The 14,322-nt window shown below is 34.9% G+C and overlaps 5 gene segments (V, D, J or C); all 5 read left to right on the top strand.

Annotated features, from left to right (window-relative positions):
* Window positions 1–364: 364 nt before the first annotated feature.
* LOC130560965 (immunoglobulin heavy variable 1-46-like) lies at window positions 365–959 on the top strand. The segment is given in 2 exon segments: window positions 365–472; window positions 565–959. Coding segments are annotated over 2 exon segments (369 nt in total).
* Window positions 960–2,786: 1,827 nt separating this feature from the next.
* LOC130560961 (Ig heavy chain V region 914-like) lies at window positions 2,787–3,575 on the top strand. The segment is given in 2 exon segments: window positions 2,787–3,077; window positions 3,205–3,575. Coding segments are annotated over 2 exon segments (423 nt in total).
* A 4,416-nt stretch (window positions 3,576–7,991) lies between these two features.
* Window positions 7,992–8,524, top strand: LOC130561281 (Ig heavy chain V region 914-like). The segment is given in 2 exon segments: window positions 7,992–8,059; window positions 8,148–8,524. Coding segments are annotated over 2 exon segments (423 nt in total).
* Window positions 8,525–9,168: 644 nt separating this feature from the next.
* LOC130560963 (Ig heavy chain V region 6.96-like) lies at window positions 9,169–9,864 on the top strand. The segment is given in 2 exon segments: window positions 9,169–9,261; window positions 9,331–9,864. Coding segments are annotated over 2 exon segments (387 nt in total).
* Window positions 9,865–12,103: 2,239 nt separating this feature from the next.
* On the top strand, window positions 12,104–12,634 carry LOC130561279 (Ig heavy chain V region 914-like). The segment is given in 2 exon segments: window positions 12,104–12,179; window positions 12,267–12,634. Coding segments are annotated over 2 exon segments (435 nt in total).
* The last annotated feature ends 1,688 nt before the right edge of the window (window positions 12,635–14,322 follow it).

Here is a 14,322-nt window from a genome sequence, read left to right as displayed (position 1 = left end):
ACACTGTTTTGACCTGATGTACCACCACACATTTCAGATTATTTAAAGGCGTAGTTTGTATGGTATGCAAATCTTCAGCAACACTGAAATTTGCTGTAGCCTAATCATAAAACTTTACACAGTAGTGATCCATGCCACCAAAAGAGGGCGTTCTGTTGTCAACATGACTTAAACATGACATGTTTTGCAGTACTTTTAGCAAAGAAACATCTCAGTAACCCCTCCTCCTCATTTGCACATGCACCTGCTTTAGAATAATCATATCTTAGAGATCATACTGAATGTTCAAGGCCATGCAAATGCACTTGCTTTCAACTCTATATAACAATCAAATTCATTTTACTGTCACTTTATAAGCAATGAACTAATGCAGTATTTCATATGCAGCAGTTACATCTCTAAATTAATATTTTAACTATGGGGACCGTACACATTTGGCATTTCATCTTTATTGTTGTTTTAACTCATCAAGGTATTTTTAACATTTGTGTATGTTTTCTAGCTAAATGAGCCTTTAATCCATTGACAGAAGAGTTGACGTGATTTATGTCTTTAATTTCACAGGTATCAGTGGTGATGAGATCAGATTAGATCAGTCTCCTGCTGTGGTAAAGAGACCTCAGGAAACAGTGAAGATCTCCTGTAAAATATCTGGTTTTGCTATGACAAGCTACTACATGCACTGGATCAGGCAGAAACAAGGGAAAGCTCTGGAGTGGATTGGAAGAGTTAACTCTGGTGCTGTTACATATGCAGACTCAATGAAAGATCGTTTTATTCTGAGTGAGGACGTTTCTGCAAGTACACAGTATCTTGAAGCCAAGAGTCTGAGAGAAGAGGACACTGCTGTTTATTACTGTGCTCGAGAGTCACAGTGACTCGATCTGATGAATCAGCTCTACAAGAACTGTCAACTATCAACTACACATATTAGGCTATAAACAGCACACTTCACATTATGATTATCATAAGGGAGTATAAGTTGTCATTATAGTGATAATATAGTTATGATCATAATTCTCTCTGGTGTTTAAGTATACTATTCTAAGGAATGAGTTTAATGTTGATCTTAACATTTTCATTTTCTCCATTCTATTTTTTCTGTTCTTTTTCTATCATCCATCAATAACTAAGTGTGACTTCATAGTCATTTGTGACTCCAGGTGAAATAATAAATAATCTGTAAAAATCTATACATTGGTTTTTGGTTGAACTGCTGAAGAGATGCTCACATTATACAGTATTTGTAAATAAAAATCAGACGTTTCCTGATCTCTCAAAGCCGTATACTACTGCTGGTACTCAATAAAAACACATGTCTTGATGCACCTTTTCCAGCACCAAACTCAAATACGACCCGGTTCTTACTTACAGACCCTTAGTCAGACACTTAGTCAGACCCTTCTCAAAATATCACATGCACAGTCCTATAGCAGATGTTAATAGACCTACAGCAGCTTAAAACACAGATTTTCTATCAGCCTGATTGAAAGCTACTTCTTAAACTGTAAGACTTCATGAAAGCCTGAAAACACAACCTTCACAATAAGGTATTAATAAGGTGTTAATTAATAAAGTAAAAAAATGCATATTTCAGATTTTAACAGCATGCATGTGAGAGCAGTGTTCTGGCAATATGAAGATGCTGACATTTTATGCTATGAGAAATTTTCACTGCAAAAAGAATTGACATAAACAGTACATGAGTGTACTGTAGTGAGAAATATTATTTACAGTCTGCAGTGTGCCCAGATGGTGTTGGATGTTTTGGTCTAACCTTCATTATTTATCAAACATCTGCTAGAGGGCAGGCTATGCAAATACACATTTACATTGATGCTCCCCTATAAACTCAATGCTTAATGCAATACTTGATTTAATTTCTGTCAAAGTAGTTGTCAGTAAGGTTTTTAATCAAAATCCCGAAAAAATGGTCCTCAAAAGCACCTGTTTTTTAATAGCATTATTAGTCATTTTTGATGGTTAGTAAGATTTGTTTTGTGAGTGTATGTGCATTTACCGAACATAGATAGACTGTAAATTTATGTAAATGATTATTATTATTGAAATGTACTGTAATCTTTCATTTCTTTTACCTCATAGACTGTGAAGGTCAGACACTGACCGAGTCTGAGCCAGTCATCATCAGACCCGGGAACAACCATAAACTGATCTGTACTTTTTCTGGGATTGATGTTAACTATGCAGGTATTTCATGGATAAGACAAGCTAAAGGCAAAGGGCTTGAATGGATCTCACACATTTCAGCTCCAAGTGGCACTAAGAAATATTACTCTAAATCTGTTGAGGGCAGATTTACCATCTCCAGAGACAACAGTAAACTGCAGGTGTATCTGCACATGACAAATCTACAGGCTGAGGACACTGCTGCGTATTACTGTGCCCGAGAAACACAGTAACACAAGAGGCTTATGTGCAGTACATAAACTCAATGTCTTTTAGAGAAACTACAATGACAATTTCATTTTACACAAATACTGTTGGACAATATGCTCTATTAAACATAAGTATGTTTTACATTTTACTGCAGCCATGTGAAGTCATTGAACCATTATTTTCACTGAATGTCTAGAACAATGGATGTTCCAAAACATATACAGCTATAATGTAACCTCTCTTAAAATGACAAAATAATCACATAACCACTACACATACTGTATAATTTTATAAAACCTAATAATTTTTAGTTTCCCGGACAGGAATTAGATTAAGCCATGAACAGACCTTAGTCTTAGGACTTTTAATTTTTTTATAAAAAATGCCTTACAAAAACATTTCTGGTGGTATGCATCTTGACTTAAAGCCCCGGCCGAAAAAACCGCCCCATGAAGTGTCAGTGTCTGTTCATTGCAGCTGTTCTTTCTGATCCGCCTGATCTCTTATTCAAGCCAGTTCATGATATGCAAATCTGAACAATACGCAAGTTAAATAAGACTGGCAGTTTACTGCAGGGGAAGTTAACAAACACTTTACTCGGCTAGTTGTTGAGATTGCGTTTCCATATATGAAATTAATCATGAATCAAATGCTTTTAACTGTATTTGTCATTTTGCCATGTGAGTGCATTATTCAATCATATCAGTACAGAAGAAATGTTATTGTCATTGACTGTGATTCTAAATATTTACGTAGTTCAGGAACGGATGGACTGACTCTCAAAGTATGTTATTCTTTTTTTTGCAGGTGTTCATAGCATCTCATTGACCTCGTCTCCTGCACAGATTAAAACTCCAGGTGATTCAGTCAGGTTGTCCTGTCAGATCTCAGGTTATGCCCTCAGTGACTATGGCACAGCATGGATCAGACACACTCCTGGAAATCCCTTGCAGTGGATCGGGATCATATGGGGTAGCGGATCAATAGACTCTGGAAATTCCTTCAAGAGTCGGTTCAGTATTTCCAGAGACACCAGCCGTAATGAGCTGTACTTAGACATCAGCAGCCTGCAGACTGAGGACACAGCTGTGTATTACTGTGCAAAGACTCACAGTAGCTCAGCTGAGGGGGAGAAACTAACAAAAACAGATCAACAGTTCATTCAAGTGCCCAGGTGAAAAATGTGCACTATAAAACATTTAAATGTACTGAAAGTGTTCTGTTTTCACACATTAATTTTGTACTTAAAGGGATAGTTCACCCAAAAATGAAAATTCTGTAATGAATTACTCACATTCAGCTATATAATATAAATGTATACAATTTGTTCTGTTGAACACAATGAAATATGTTTTGAAGAATGTTAGCAACCGACAGTTCTGAGGCACCATTGACTACCATAGTAGGAAAAAATTAAATGGTAGGTGCCCCAGAACTGTTTGCATTCCTAATTTTTTTTAAATATCTTCATTTGTCTTTTTGTATTTACACAATAATTGTTCCTTCTTTGGTAGTCAATGAGTACCATACCACTTGAGCTGACTTGACTAGATCTAAGTCAACTGTGCTATTTTGAGACACCATGAATAGAATATATATATATTTTTTTAATATATTAAGTACAAAGTAAATGTGTGACAATAGAGCACTTGAAATACATTATGGAAATGTACTTAAATAAAGTCCTTTATTTAAGTACTCTACCTTATCTGGGTGTGCAAAGCTTTCGCAGTTAGCAAAACACAATACTTGCCTCTTTACATGTTTTGCATGCAGTTCATGTTCGTACATGACAAATTTTTGCCAAGAAAAATGTGTTCCTTGATCAACATCTAGACCTCAATCTAAACACCATAATCCACCATTTAAAATATGAGGAAAAGACTGGTTGATAAAAATGATGTAACCCAAATCCCTAACCCAAAGATTAATAATTATAACATTATTCCTAAACCAAATCATGGTTTGGATGTTCATCCAGGAACATTGGCAACCAGACAAAATCTGTTCCAGAAAATTTAAGCATTTGTAAACTATTTGCCAAACTTCAAAATATTTTGTTAATCAATCATGTAATAGAGACTGTAATGTATTATAATGACAACACGTTACAAAATAGTGCCCAAATGACACCAAAAGAGGGCGTTCTTTTGCCACCATAAATTAAATATCCAATGTGGTCTGTTTTTGTCATGCCATAGGAGTAACATTTCTTTAACTCCTCCTGCTCATTTGCTTACCTGCATTGGAATGATAATCTCTGAAAGATCATATTGTACCTATAAGATCAAATACTACAGCTCATGCAAACGCACTTACTGTTACCTATACATAACAATCAAATTCAGCATACTGGCCACTTTAAAAGAAATGAACTAATATGTGACCCTGGACAACAAAACCAGTCTTATGGGTCAATTTTTCGAAATTGAGATTTTTACGTAATCTGAAAGATGAATAAATAAGCTTTCTACTGATGTATGAGTTGTTAGAATAGGGCAATATCTGGCTGAGATACAACCGTATAAAACTCAGGAATCTGAGAGCGCAAAAAAATCAAAATATTGAGAAAATTGCCTTTGAAGTTGTTAATCAGGGGCACTGTGGCAGACCATCCACTCACAAAAATACAGTTTTTATATATTTAAGGTAGGAAATTTACAAAATATCTTCATGGAACATGATCTTTACTTAATATCCTAATGATTTTTGGCATAAAACAAAAATCGATAATTTTGACCCACACAATGTATTTTTGTCTTTTACTAAAAATGTTCCCCTGCTACTTAAGACTGGTTTTGTGATCCAGGGTCACATATTTCATGTGCAGTAATTACATTTCTGAATTATTATTTTAACTATGAGGACCATAAATATTTGCCATTTCATCTTTATTGTTGCTTTAACTCATCCAGGTATTGGTAACACTTATAGCGTTTTCTAGCTATAAGCGCATTTTAAAGAAGATCAGAAGATCGAAGATCAGAGTTGATGTGATGTCTTTGATTTCACAGGTTTCAGTGGTGATGAGATCAGATTAGATCAGTCACCTGCTGTGGTAAAGAGACCTCAGGAAACAGTGAAGATCTCCTGTAAAACAACAGGTTTTGACATGACAAGGTCCTACATGCACTGATAAGGCAGAGAAACCTCTGGAGTGGATTGGGTTAGTTTACTCTGGCAGTGGTGATGTTATATATGCAGACTCAATGGAAGATTACTTCACTTTGAGTGAGGATGTGTCTGCAAGTATAGGATTACTGTGCTCGAGAGTCACAGTGACTCAATCTGATTAATCAGATCTTCAAGGACTGTTTGGAAATTACAAATTACAATTGATTTGTTTAATGTTCATGAATACTGATCAACAAACTACAGTATCTATTATACAGTAAATCTCATATTTTTATCTCATATTTTTATTATTTTTCTGTCATCATACTTCTAAAAATGGGATATCATCCTTATCGCTGTAGCTACATGCCACAAAAGTAATCTACAAATCGATACATAAATGTTTCTTTAACTGCTTATATGTGCACAATATATTCATAAAATGGTCACACTTTATTTTAAGGTCCAATTCTCGCCATTAACAAACCATTAACTATGACTTTTGCCGCAATAAACTCCTAATTTTATTACATGCTTATTAATAGTTACAATGATAGTTGTTAGGTTTAGGTATTGGGTAGGATTAGGGATGTAGAATATGGCCATGCAGAATATGTGCTTTGTAAGTGCTATACAGCCAATATTCTAATAATATCCATGCTAATAAGCAACTTGTTAATAGTGAGAATTGGTCCTTATACTAAAGTGTTACCAATAAAATATATTAATATATGTTTATATTCAAATATATTAATATACATAAATAAAATTTTGATAGTGTAATATTTCTATAGGTAGATGAGGACTTATTAGCAGCTAAAACGTAGAAACACAAAACACACCAGCCCTACTATGAATAACTTTTGCTGCTGTTTGTTCAGCCTATACAGCCATTCTTTCTTCTCCACATGCATGTCTGCTCATCATGCTAACTTCCTATAAAACATCCTTTAAAACATGTTTAAATTTTTATACAAGCAGACCTCGTCCTCACTTTAAAGATGCAAAGAAACTACTTCAAAGCAGTCATCTTGGACTTCAGTTTTTTTACTGTTTGTAATACTCGAAAGCAAATTGTATCTTTTGGATATTTAGAAGAAACCACAATAAAATTGCAATTTCACTTTGTCATTAGTATTAACAATTAAAATCCAATTTTACTAGAAAACCTAGAGGATCATAATATCTCTTCCAATCTTGTTGATTTGGCTGCACCTTTTACGTACAATGTACATCTGCAAATTTCTATAAATGCAAATCATTTTGAAGGGAGGTGCACACAAAGTCCCAATAGTCTGTATTATAAACGTAACCCTCAGTCAGTGTTTGTGCCTGTAGCTTCCTTTTAGTGTATACTGTAACTTGATATTCTCTTCATTTGACAGTTTAAGGGTGATAATAAAAATGTTACAGTATGGGATTTTGCTGACGATTATTTCATGTGAGAAAATTATTTCAGTTCTCTGGATATTTACTTTCACATCCCTTTTCTAAATGATCTAATATTAATTTTCCATGTTTTTCAGGTGTTAGTAGTCAATCATTGATGTCTTCTGATTCTGTGGTGAAGAAACCTGGAGAATCAGTCACTCTCTCGTGCACTGTGTCTGGATTCTCTATGGGCAGCTACTATATGCACTGGGTCCGTCAGAAACCACAGAGTGCTCTGGAATGGATTGGATTTATAGATACAGGCTCAAGTGCATATTATGCTCAGTCTCTGCGGGGACAGTTCTCCATCACTAAAGACAACAGTAAAAACATGCTGCTCTTAGAAATAAAAAGCCTAAAGATGGAGGACACAGCTGTGTATTACTGTGCAAGAGACTCACGGTTAAACAGAAAACTACAGTGCTGCACAAAAACTATTCATGCATGAAATGACTGAAGAACAGGACTCTGATATCACTTAAACAGAAAACTTCCCATACTACTGTCAAAAAACATACAAACAAACAACTCTTTATCATTACTTTAAATTAATGCTTTTTTTTTGCATCGTAATGTTCATACATCTGTGAGAACTCAAGGAGAATTTGTGTTAGATGTTCTGACCTATGAGCAGGCACACTTCAGTATTTCACTCACACAACAAAATATATATTTTACAGTCAGTTTTTGACAGACACGTTGTCAAAATCTTGCCAGTGTGATCTTTATTCAAATCTTATGATTACAATGGGCTCATTTGTATTGTAAAATATGTTTAACTCTGTGAGTTCTATTTTCTATGACTATAAGGAAAATATTTTAATGAATAATTTAATATGCTTTTCTATTTAATATAGATTGTTTTATAGATTAATATTTCAGCTATGTGTCTAATTGAAGTCAAAATAAAATAGTTAAAAATGTGCTTTAATTAATTTTAAGAATGTATTTTTATGCCATGTTGCACATGCAAATCTCACTTCCTCCTCTCTTATCCAATCATAACTTACTAGCTGATTTATTAAGCCTTTCTTTGTACACATGGGATTTCAGCTTTGCCTCAGAGAAATCATGATCTCTACATATTTCCTACTGTTTAAGCTGTCAGCTGTAACCTGTGAGGGTCTTTTATATTAATATTGATGTTGCTAAAAATTTATTTAGTTTCATATAAAGGGTGCATAAACAACTTTTTTCTTTTTTAGATGTGGTGTGTGGAATTGAGCTCAACCAGCCAGACACAGAAGTTGTTAGACCTGGTGGATCATTAAGTCTTTCTTGTAAGGTATCTGGATATTCTCTTACAGATGACAGCTATGCAACAGGTTGGATTCGACAGTGTAAAGGAAAACCTCTGGAGTGGATTGCTCACATGTGGGGTGGTGGTAGCACTTATCAGAAAGATTCTTTAAAAAGCACGTTTAGTATTGCTAAGGATCCCTCCAGCAGTACAGTGACTCTGCATGGAAAGAGTCTGCAGGCCGATGACACAGCGGTGTATTACTGTGTCAAGAGATACACAATGTTCCAAACACACAGACCTCAGTACAAAAACAAACAAAGGTTTTACCAACTATGTTAGTAGATATTTATAAGCATGACATTTCTGAGTCAGAGCATGGAGTTTTGGAGTCTTTTTAAATCACCCTAAAAAAACCCACAATAACTTGAATTAAAGGTTATTTAAATATAGGTAATTTGAACTAAGCTTTGCTATTTTTAAGCATACAAAAGTTAATTTATGAGATCTTTTCAATTTATATAAATAAAAATAATAATTAGTAATTTCACAATAATAAAAAATAAACATTAAAACATATCCTAAAAGGTTTAACATCTTATTAAATTAAACAGTTTGCATTTGCATTATTACAGCTATTTCCATTATTCTAAAAAAAATTAACAGACAATTTAGCATTTTAAGAGACATCCTAACAACAGGGATCCACTGTACCTTCAGATGACTGGTATAAAACCCTAAGACACTTTTGTTTACAATGTTTTGCCTGTTTTTATCAGACTTCATAATTAAATGGTATGGCACAGATATTTATACACACTATGGAGTGAATCTTAGCTGTTTTGTCTCTTCATGTTTTCCCATACTGACTCGATGATGGTGATATCAGTTCATATTTAACCTCAAAGAGGAAGTGTCATGCAAACTAAATCAAGGTGTCCTCCCATTATAAAAGTATTTATGTCTCACTGGCAGAAGTGCGCATATGGACTTCTATTTTACAGTATAAAGTGAAGATAGTTTAAAAATGAAGCCAAGTACCATTTTGAGCTATGTTACAACATTCCTGACATTTCAGTGTAAGTTAAACTATTTTGATCACTAAAAATATAAATATGTTTAAAAACCTAATTTTGTTTGTTTTACAGATTGTTGGAGTCAGACACTGACTGAATCTGAACCTGTTGTCATTAAACCTGGAGGATCTCATAAACTGACCTGTACTGCATCTGGCTTTGACTTCAGTAGCTTTTGGATGGCTTGGATCAGACAAGCTCATGGAAAAGGACTGGATTTTGTTGCTATCATTGAGGGTGACAGTGTTATTAATTTTTACTCCAGTGCTGTTGAAGGAAGGTTCACTGTCTCCAGAGACAACAGTAAGAATCAGGTGTATCTGCATATGAGCAATCTGAAGAATGAAGACACAGCGGTGTATTACTGTGCCAGAGACCCACAGAGACAAAAGAGACCGTGGCCCTGAACAAAAACCTGTGTGCTTGACTCAATACAATTTGATAAGAAGAGAACCTGACTTTTGAAATGACACTAAATTAGATTAGAGCATTCGTAAAATAAGTTTACATTTTGTTTTGCATTGAAATGACATTTTAAATAAGTTATATGTTTTATCTAATTAAATTGTTAAAACAGTATTGATTCTTTGAGAAAATTAAAACTTCAATACATTGTTAAATGAAACTGGAGTCTTGTACTGTACAAGAAGCAATTTTTAAAATAACAAAGAACAACAAAACTGTGAATCAGATGAGCAGGTTTCAGATCAGACAGAAACTGCTGGCTTCTTATGTTTCAGCCTCTAGAGGGCGCTGCAAGTAATCACAACCCTCAAAAGCATACCCACACCTAGACGGTCCGTGTACTTCGCGGCCAACGGATTTTCCTTTTGAAATTAGAACATCAAAATCAGGGATCCAGCTGTTTTCCGGTTTTTGCGTTGATTATGAAAACGAAAAACTAACAAATGACCCGTTGTCCGTTTTCTTTCAAATGTGTTTATAAGTGGAAATCGGGAATTAAAATACACGTGTGAAAATCCTACTTCTCTATTTGTGCAGTTTGTTTGTAGTGCCCCGGAAGCGGAAGCTGTCGAGTAGTATGATTAACCCTTCTGTTTATGTCTTTGGAACATGTTGTTGCACGAATATGCAGGTTTTATTACAGAAAAAAGAAAAGGTTACAACACGAACACAAAGGCCACCCCATGTTAAAGCTTGAGTGATGCAGTAGTCATTCCCTTACGAAAATTAAACATGTTTTTTTTGTGGTACAAGTGTAGTAACCATGGTTTTTTGGTGCATTGATTAGGCTACTTGGGGCAAAACCATGGTTACTACAGTAACCATGTTTTTTTTGTTTTAACTGTAGTAAAACCATGGTTTTTCAATTTTAACTAGTAAAACCATGGTGAATTTCCGTAAGGGTTATCAGTGATAAGCAATGACATCGGGGTTATTCTGAGTTGATTGAATATAAATGATCTGCATGGTACCTTGACCCCAACATATTTGTCACCTACTTTTGCAGAATTAGCCATTCTTTTTTTAATAATGCATGTGTTGTTTTGCCACAACAGATGGCAAACAATACCATGGACCAAGAAATGTTAGGCATTAAAACTACAGAACTGTGAATTACACTACAATGTGATAGTGGTATACATATTATAGAGCTGTGAATTATATTATGAGCTATTTTGTTAATACAGCATGAACTGCATTTATATGCATCTATGGCCAAATACAAATAAGCACAGAGCACTTGGACGCATATCTATATGTCAATAAATGCAGACTTTCCAAGTCAAAAATATATAAGGTCATTTGTATTGGCAACTGACATTAACAGTGCAACTATATTCACAGTAAAATTGGCTTTTACAATGCACTGCTGTTCACATGAGAATCATACCCACAACAAATATAAGTCCATGGTTCATGGTAATGCAAGTCGCTTTGGATAAAAGCTTCTGCCAAATGCATAAATGTAAATGGTTCAGGACCATCTCCGAACTTAGACATCCAGCTACATCAACATTCACTTAAGTTTTAAATCAAAGACTCTTGTAAGATGTCATGGGTCATGTCATGCCTTTTCTCATGATGCAAATAGAGTTTGACAGTGAAAGGTTATANATTAAATTGTTAATGCAGTATTGATTCTTTGAGAAAATTAAAACTTCAATACATTGTTAAATGAAACTGGAGTCTTGTACTGTACAAGAAGCAATTTTTAAAATAACAAAGAACAACAAAACTGTGAATCAGATGAGCAGGTTTCAGATCAGACAGAAACTGCTGGCTTCTTATGTTTCAGCCTCTAGAGGGCGCTGCAAGTAACCACAACCCTCAAAAGCATACCCACACCTAGACACACATGTATTTTCCCAAAATTCTGATTCTGCTCAAGTTAACAGGATCACCCGAGACTAAGAAACCCTGTGCATTTATTATTTATTTATTAATAATTATTTATGGTAATACATAAATGAATACATAATTGTAAGATCAGTATTGATATGCCTTTAAAACAGTGGTCACCAACCCTGCTCCTGGAGATCGACCGTCCTGAAGATTTCAGCTTTAACCCCAATCAAACACACCTGAACTATCTAATCAAGGTGTTCAGGTTTGCTTGATAATTACAGACAGGTGTGCTGAAGCAGGGTTGGAGCTGCAGTCTGCAGGACGGTCGATCTCCAGGAACAGGGTTGGTGACCACTGCTTTAAAAGGATTTAAAGTAGTAGTTAACCTGATTTGCACGCCCAACCGGGAAGAGCAGAAATGACATATTAACAGATTCCAAGACCCACCCTAATTCAAATGAAGACTTCAGTATACTGTTTGTTCTCTGTATAAAACAGTTCGTTTTTGGTCAAGCACCATTGCACACCTGAAACTTTATATTGCATGGAGTTTCAGAGATATCAGTGGAAGATGTATCAGAGTTATTTTACGCTCATAGTTCTGGTTTCATGTAAGTTTAAATCTGCCTATCAATATTATTAGAAACCTTGTTGCTTGATTCTTAATATGAACATTTAATAAACCTTTTGTCCTATAGATGTACATGGTCAGTCACTGACCTCCTCTGGCCCTGATGTGAAGAAACCTGGAGAAACAGTCAAACTGTCCTGTCAGGTTACTGGACTCTCCCTTAGCTGGTTGTATTGGATCCGTCAGAAACCACACAGTGGACTGGAATGGATTGGGCGAATCGACAGTGGCACTGGCACTATTTATGCTCAGTCTCTACAGGGTCAGTTCGCCATCACTAAAGACACCAGCAAAAACATGGTGTATTTGCAGATAAACAGCCTGAAGACTGAGGACACAGCTGTGTATTACTGTGCAAGAGAGTCACAGTTAGACAAAAGACTGCAGCGCTCAACAAAAACATGTTTTCTGTTTATCAAGTACAGTCAAATATGACAAGAATTGTTCTGTCATTTAACTAACCATTTCCCCCTGTCATGTGGATTATATTTGTTAGGGTAATTGCTCTGAAAAGAAATATCTCTGAATCCTCAAGCACATTAAAAATCATACAAGAAATAGAATATTCATAATGTAACAAAGCAAATAATTTAACATTACCGCAAGTATAAAAATTACTTTTACCTGAATTATTGTAAACAAAATGTTAATATCAGATAAATAAATGAGGAAAACTTGCTTTCACACGACAGAAGAGCTTCATACAATCACAATTTTTTTTGTTTTTTAAAACTACCCTAACATTACAGACATCTATAAAACTAAATCACACTTTATTAATCTGATATCATTTGTTCAGGATATCATGTCAGATATTATGTTTTTTTACTTTTTTAACATATTTAGAAGTGATCAACAAAATAAAAGCTTTTCACTGTTGTATTTACTCATTACATTCTCTTTATTCATGTTTATAATGTTTTTTTAGACCAAAGTAAGAGTAAGTGAAGGGAGATGGCCTTTCTTTTTTTAAGCCTCATAGATGTGACTATGTACATTTTATTATCATTGTGCATTCATGAAAACACACATTACTCCACTCCTCCCTGTCTGCATAAGATCTACAGCATCTGCCAACAGATTAATTATTACACGAAGTATGATCTTATTATAGTGCTATTAATTGCTTCATCACAGGGTATTGCAAATGTTTTGTGTTTTCCTTAAAATGTGCCATACAGAGTCTACTATATTACCCACTTAACACACTTCTGATTCAAAATAGTGTCCTTTCTTCATTTTTCAGACTGTAGGAGCCAAGAGCTGATGGAGTCTGGTCTGTAATTATTAAACCTGGAGGATCTCATAAACTGACCTGCACTGTTTCTAGTTTTGACTTTGGAAACTACTGGATGGCTGGATGAACAGCCGGAGTGGAGTGGTAAATATATCCATTATTCTGAAAAGGTTAAGGGACGATTTAGCATCTCAAGAGAAAACAGCAAGAATCAGCTGTACCTTCAGATGACTGGGCTGCAAATTGAAGACACGTCTGTTTACTGTTGAGAGACAAGACAAGAGTGTGTGGTTTTGTACAAAAACATTCCTTAGAATCAGTATTACAACCATAACAGTCCTATTTCTGCATAATATTTATTGTTTCTTAATTGTATCTCTATTTTTTCATGATTTTAAAGGCGGGGTGTCGGATTTCTCTTAGCCGTTGTTGATGTTCAAATCACCAAAACAGACACACCCCTACCTCATCTTTCGCTTTCGTCAGCGCTCGGCTCGACTAATGTTGTTCCTGTGCACTGTACACCTTACTGATGATTGGCTACAAGGTTGTTTTGGCCCGACTTTGTCTGAACAAGCGTAATTCGAAATCTGACACCCCGCCTTTAAGTCACTCTTAATGTTTGTCAACTGGGTTTTTTTAAATATCTGTCAGTGCTTGACAACACAATATTTAATCAATTTTAATTAGATATTTTTTCCATTTCCTTAAAAACAGCAAATTTGAACATCTTTCAGATGTTCAAAGGTTTTATCTTCAAAAAGGTTTTATCTTCAAAGTCAAAAGAACTAAAAAGCTCAATATCTCAAGGCTACTTGGATATCCTTATAATTTCAAGAAGACAAATTGTTTTTTGCCTTCTCTTATGTCTCATAATGTAAAACAT

Source organism: Triplophysa rosa, linkage group LG11 (assembly GCF_024868665.1).
Source record: "Triplophysa rosa linkage group LG11, Trosa_1v2, whole genome shotgun sequence".
NCBI classification, from domain to species: Eukaryota; Metazoa; Chordata; class Actinopteri; order Cypriniformes; family Nemacheilidae; genus Triplophysa; species Triplophysa rosa.
This window is presented reverse-complemented; position numbering and strand designations above follow the sequence as displayed.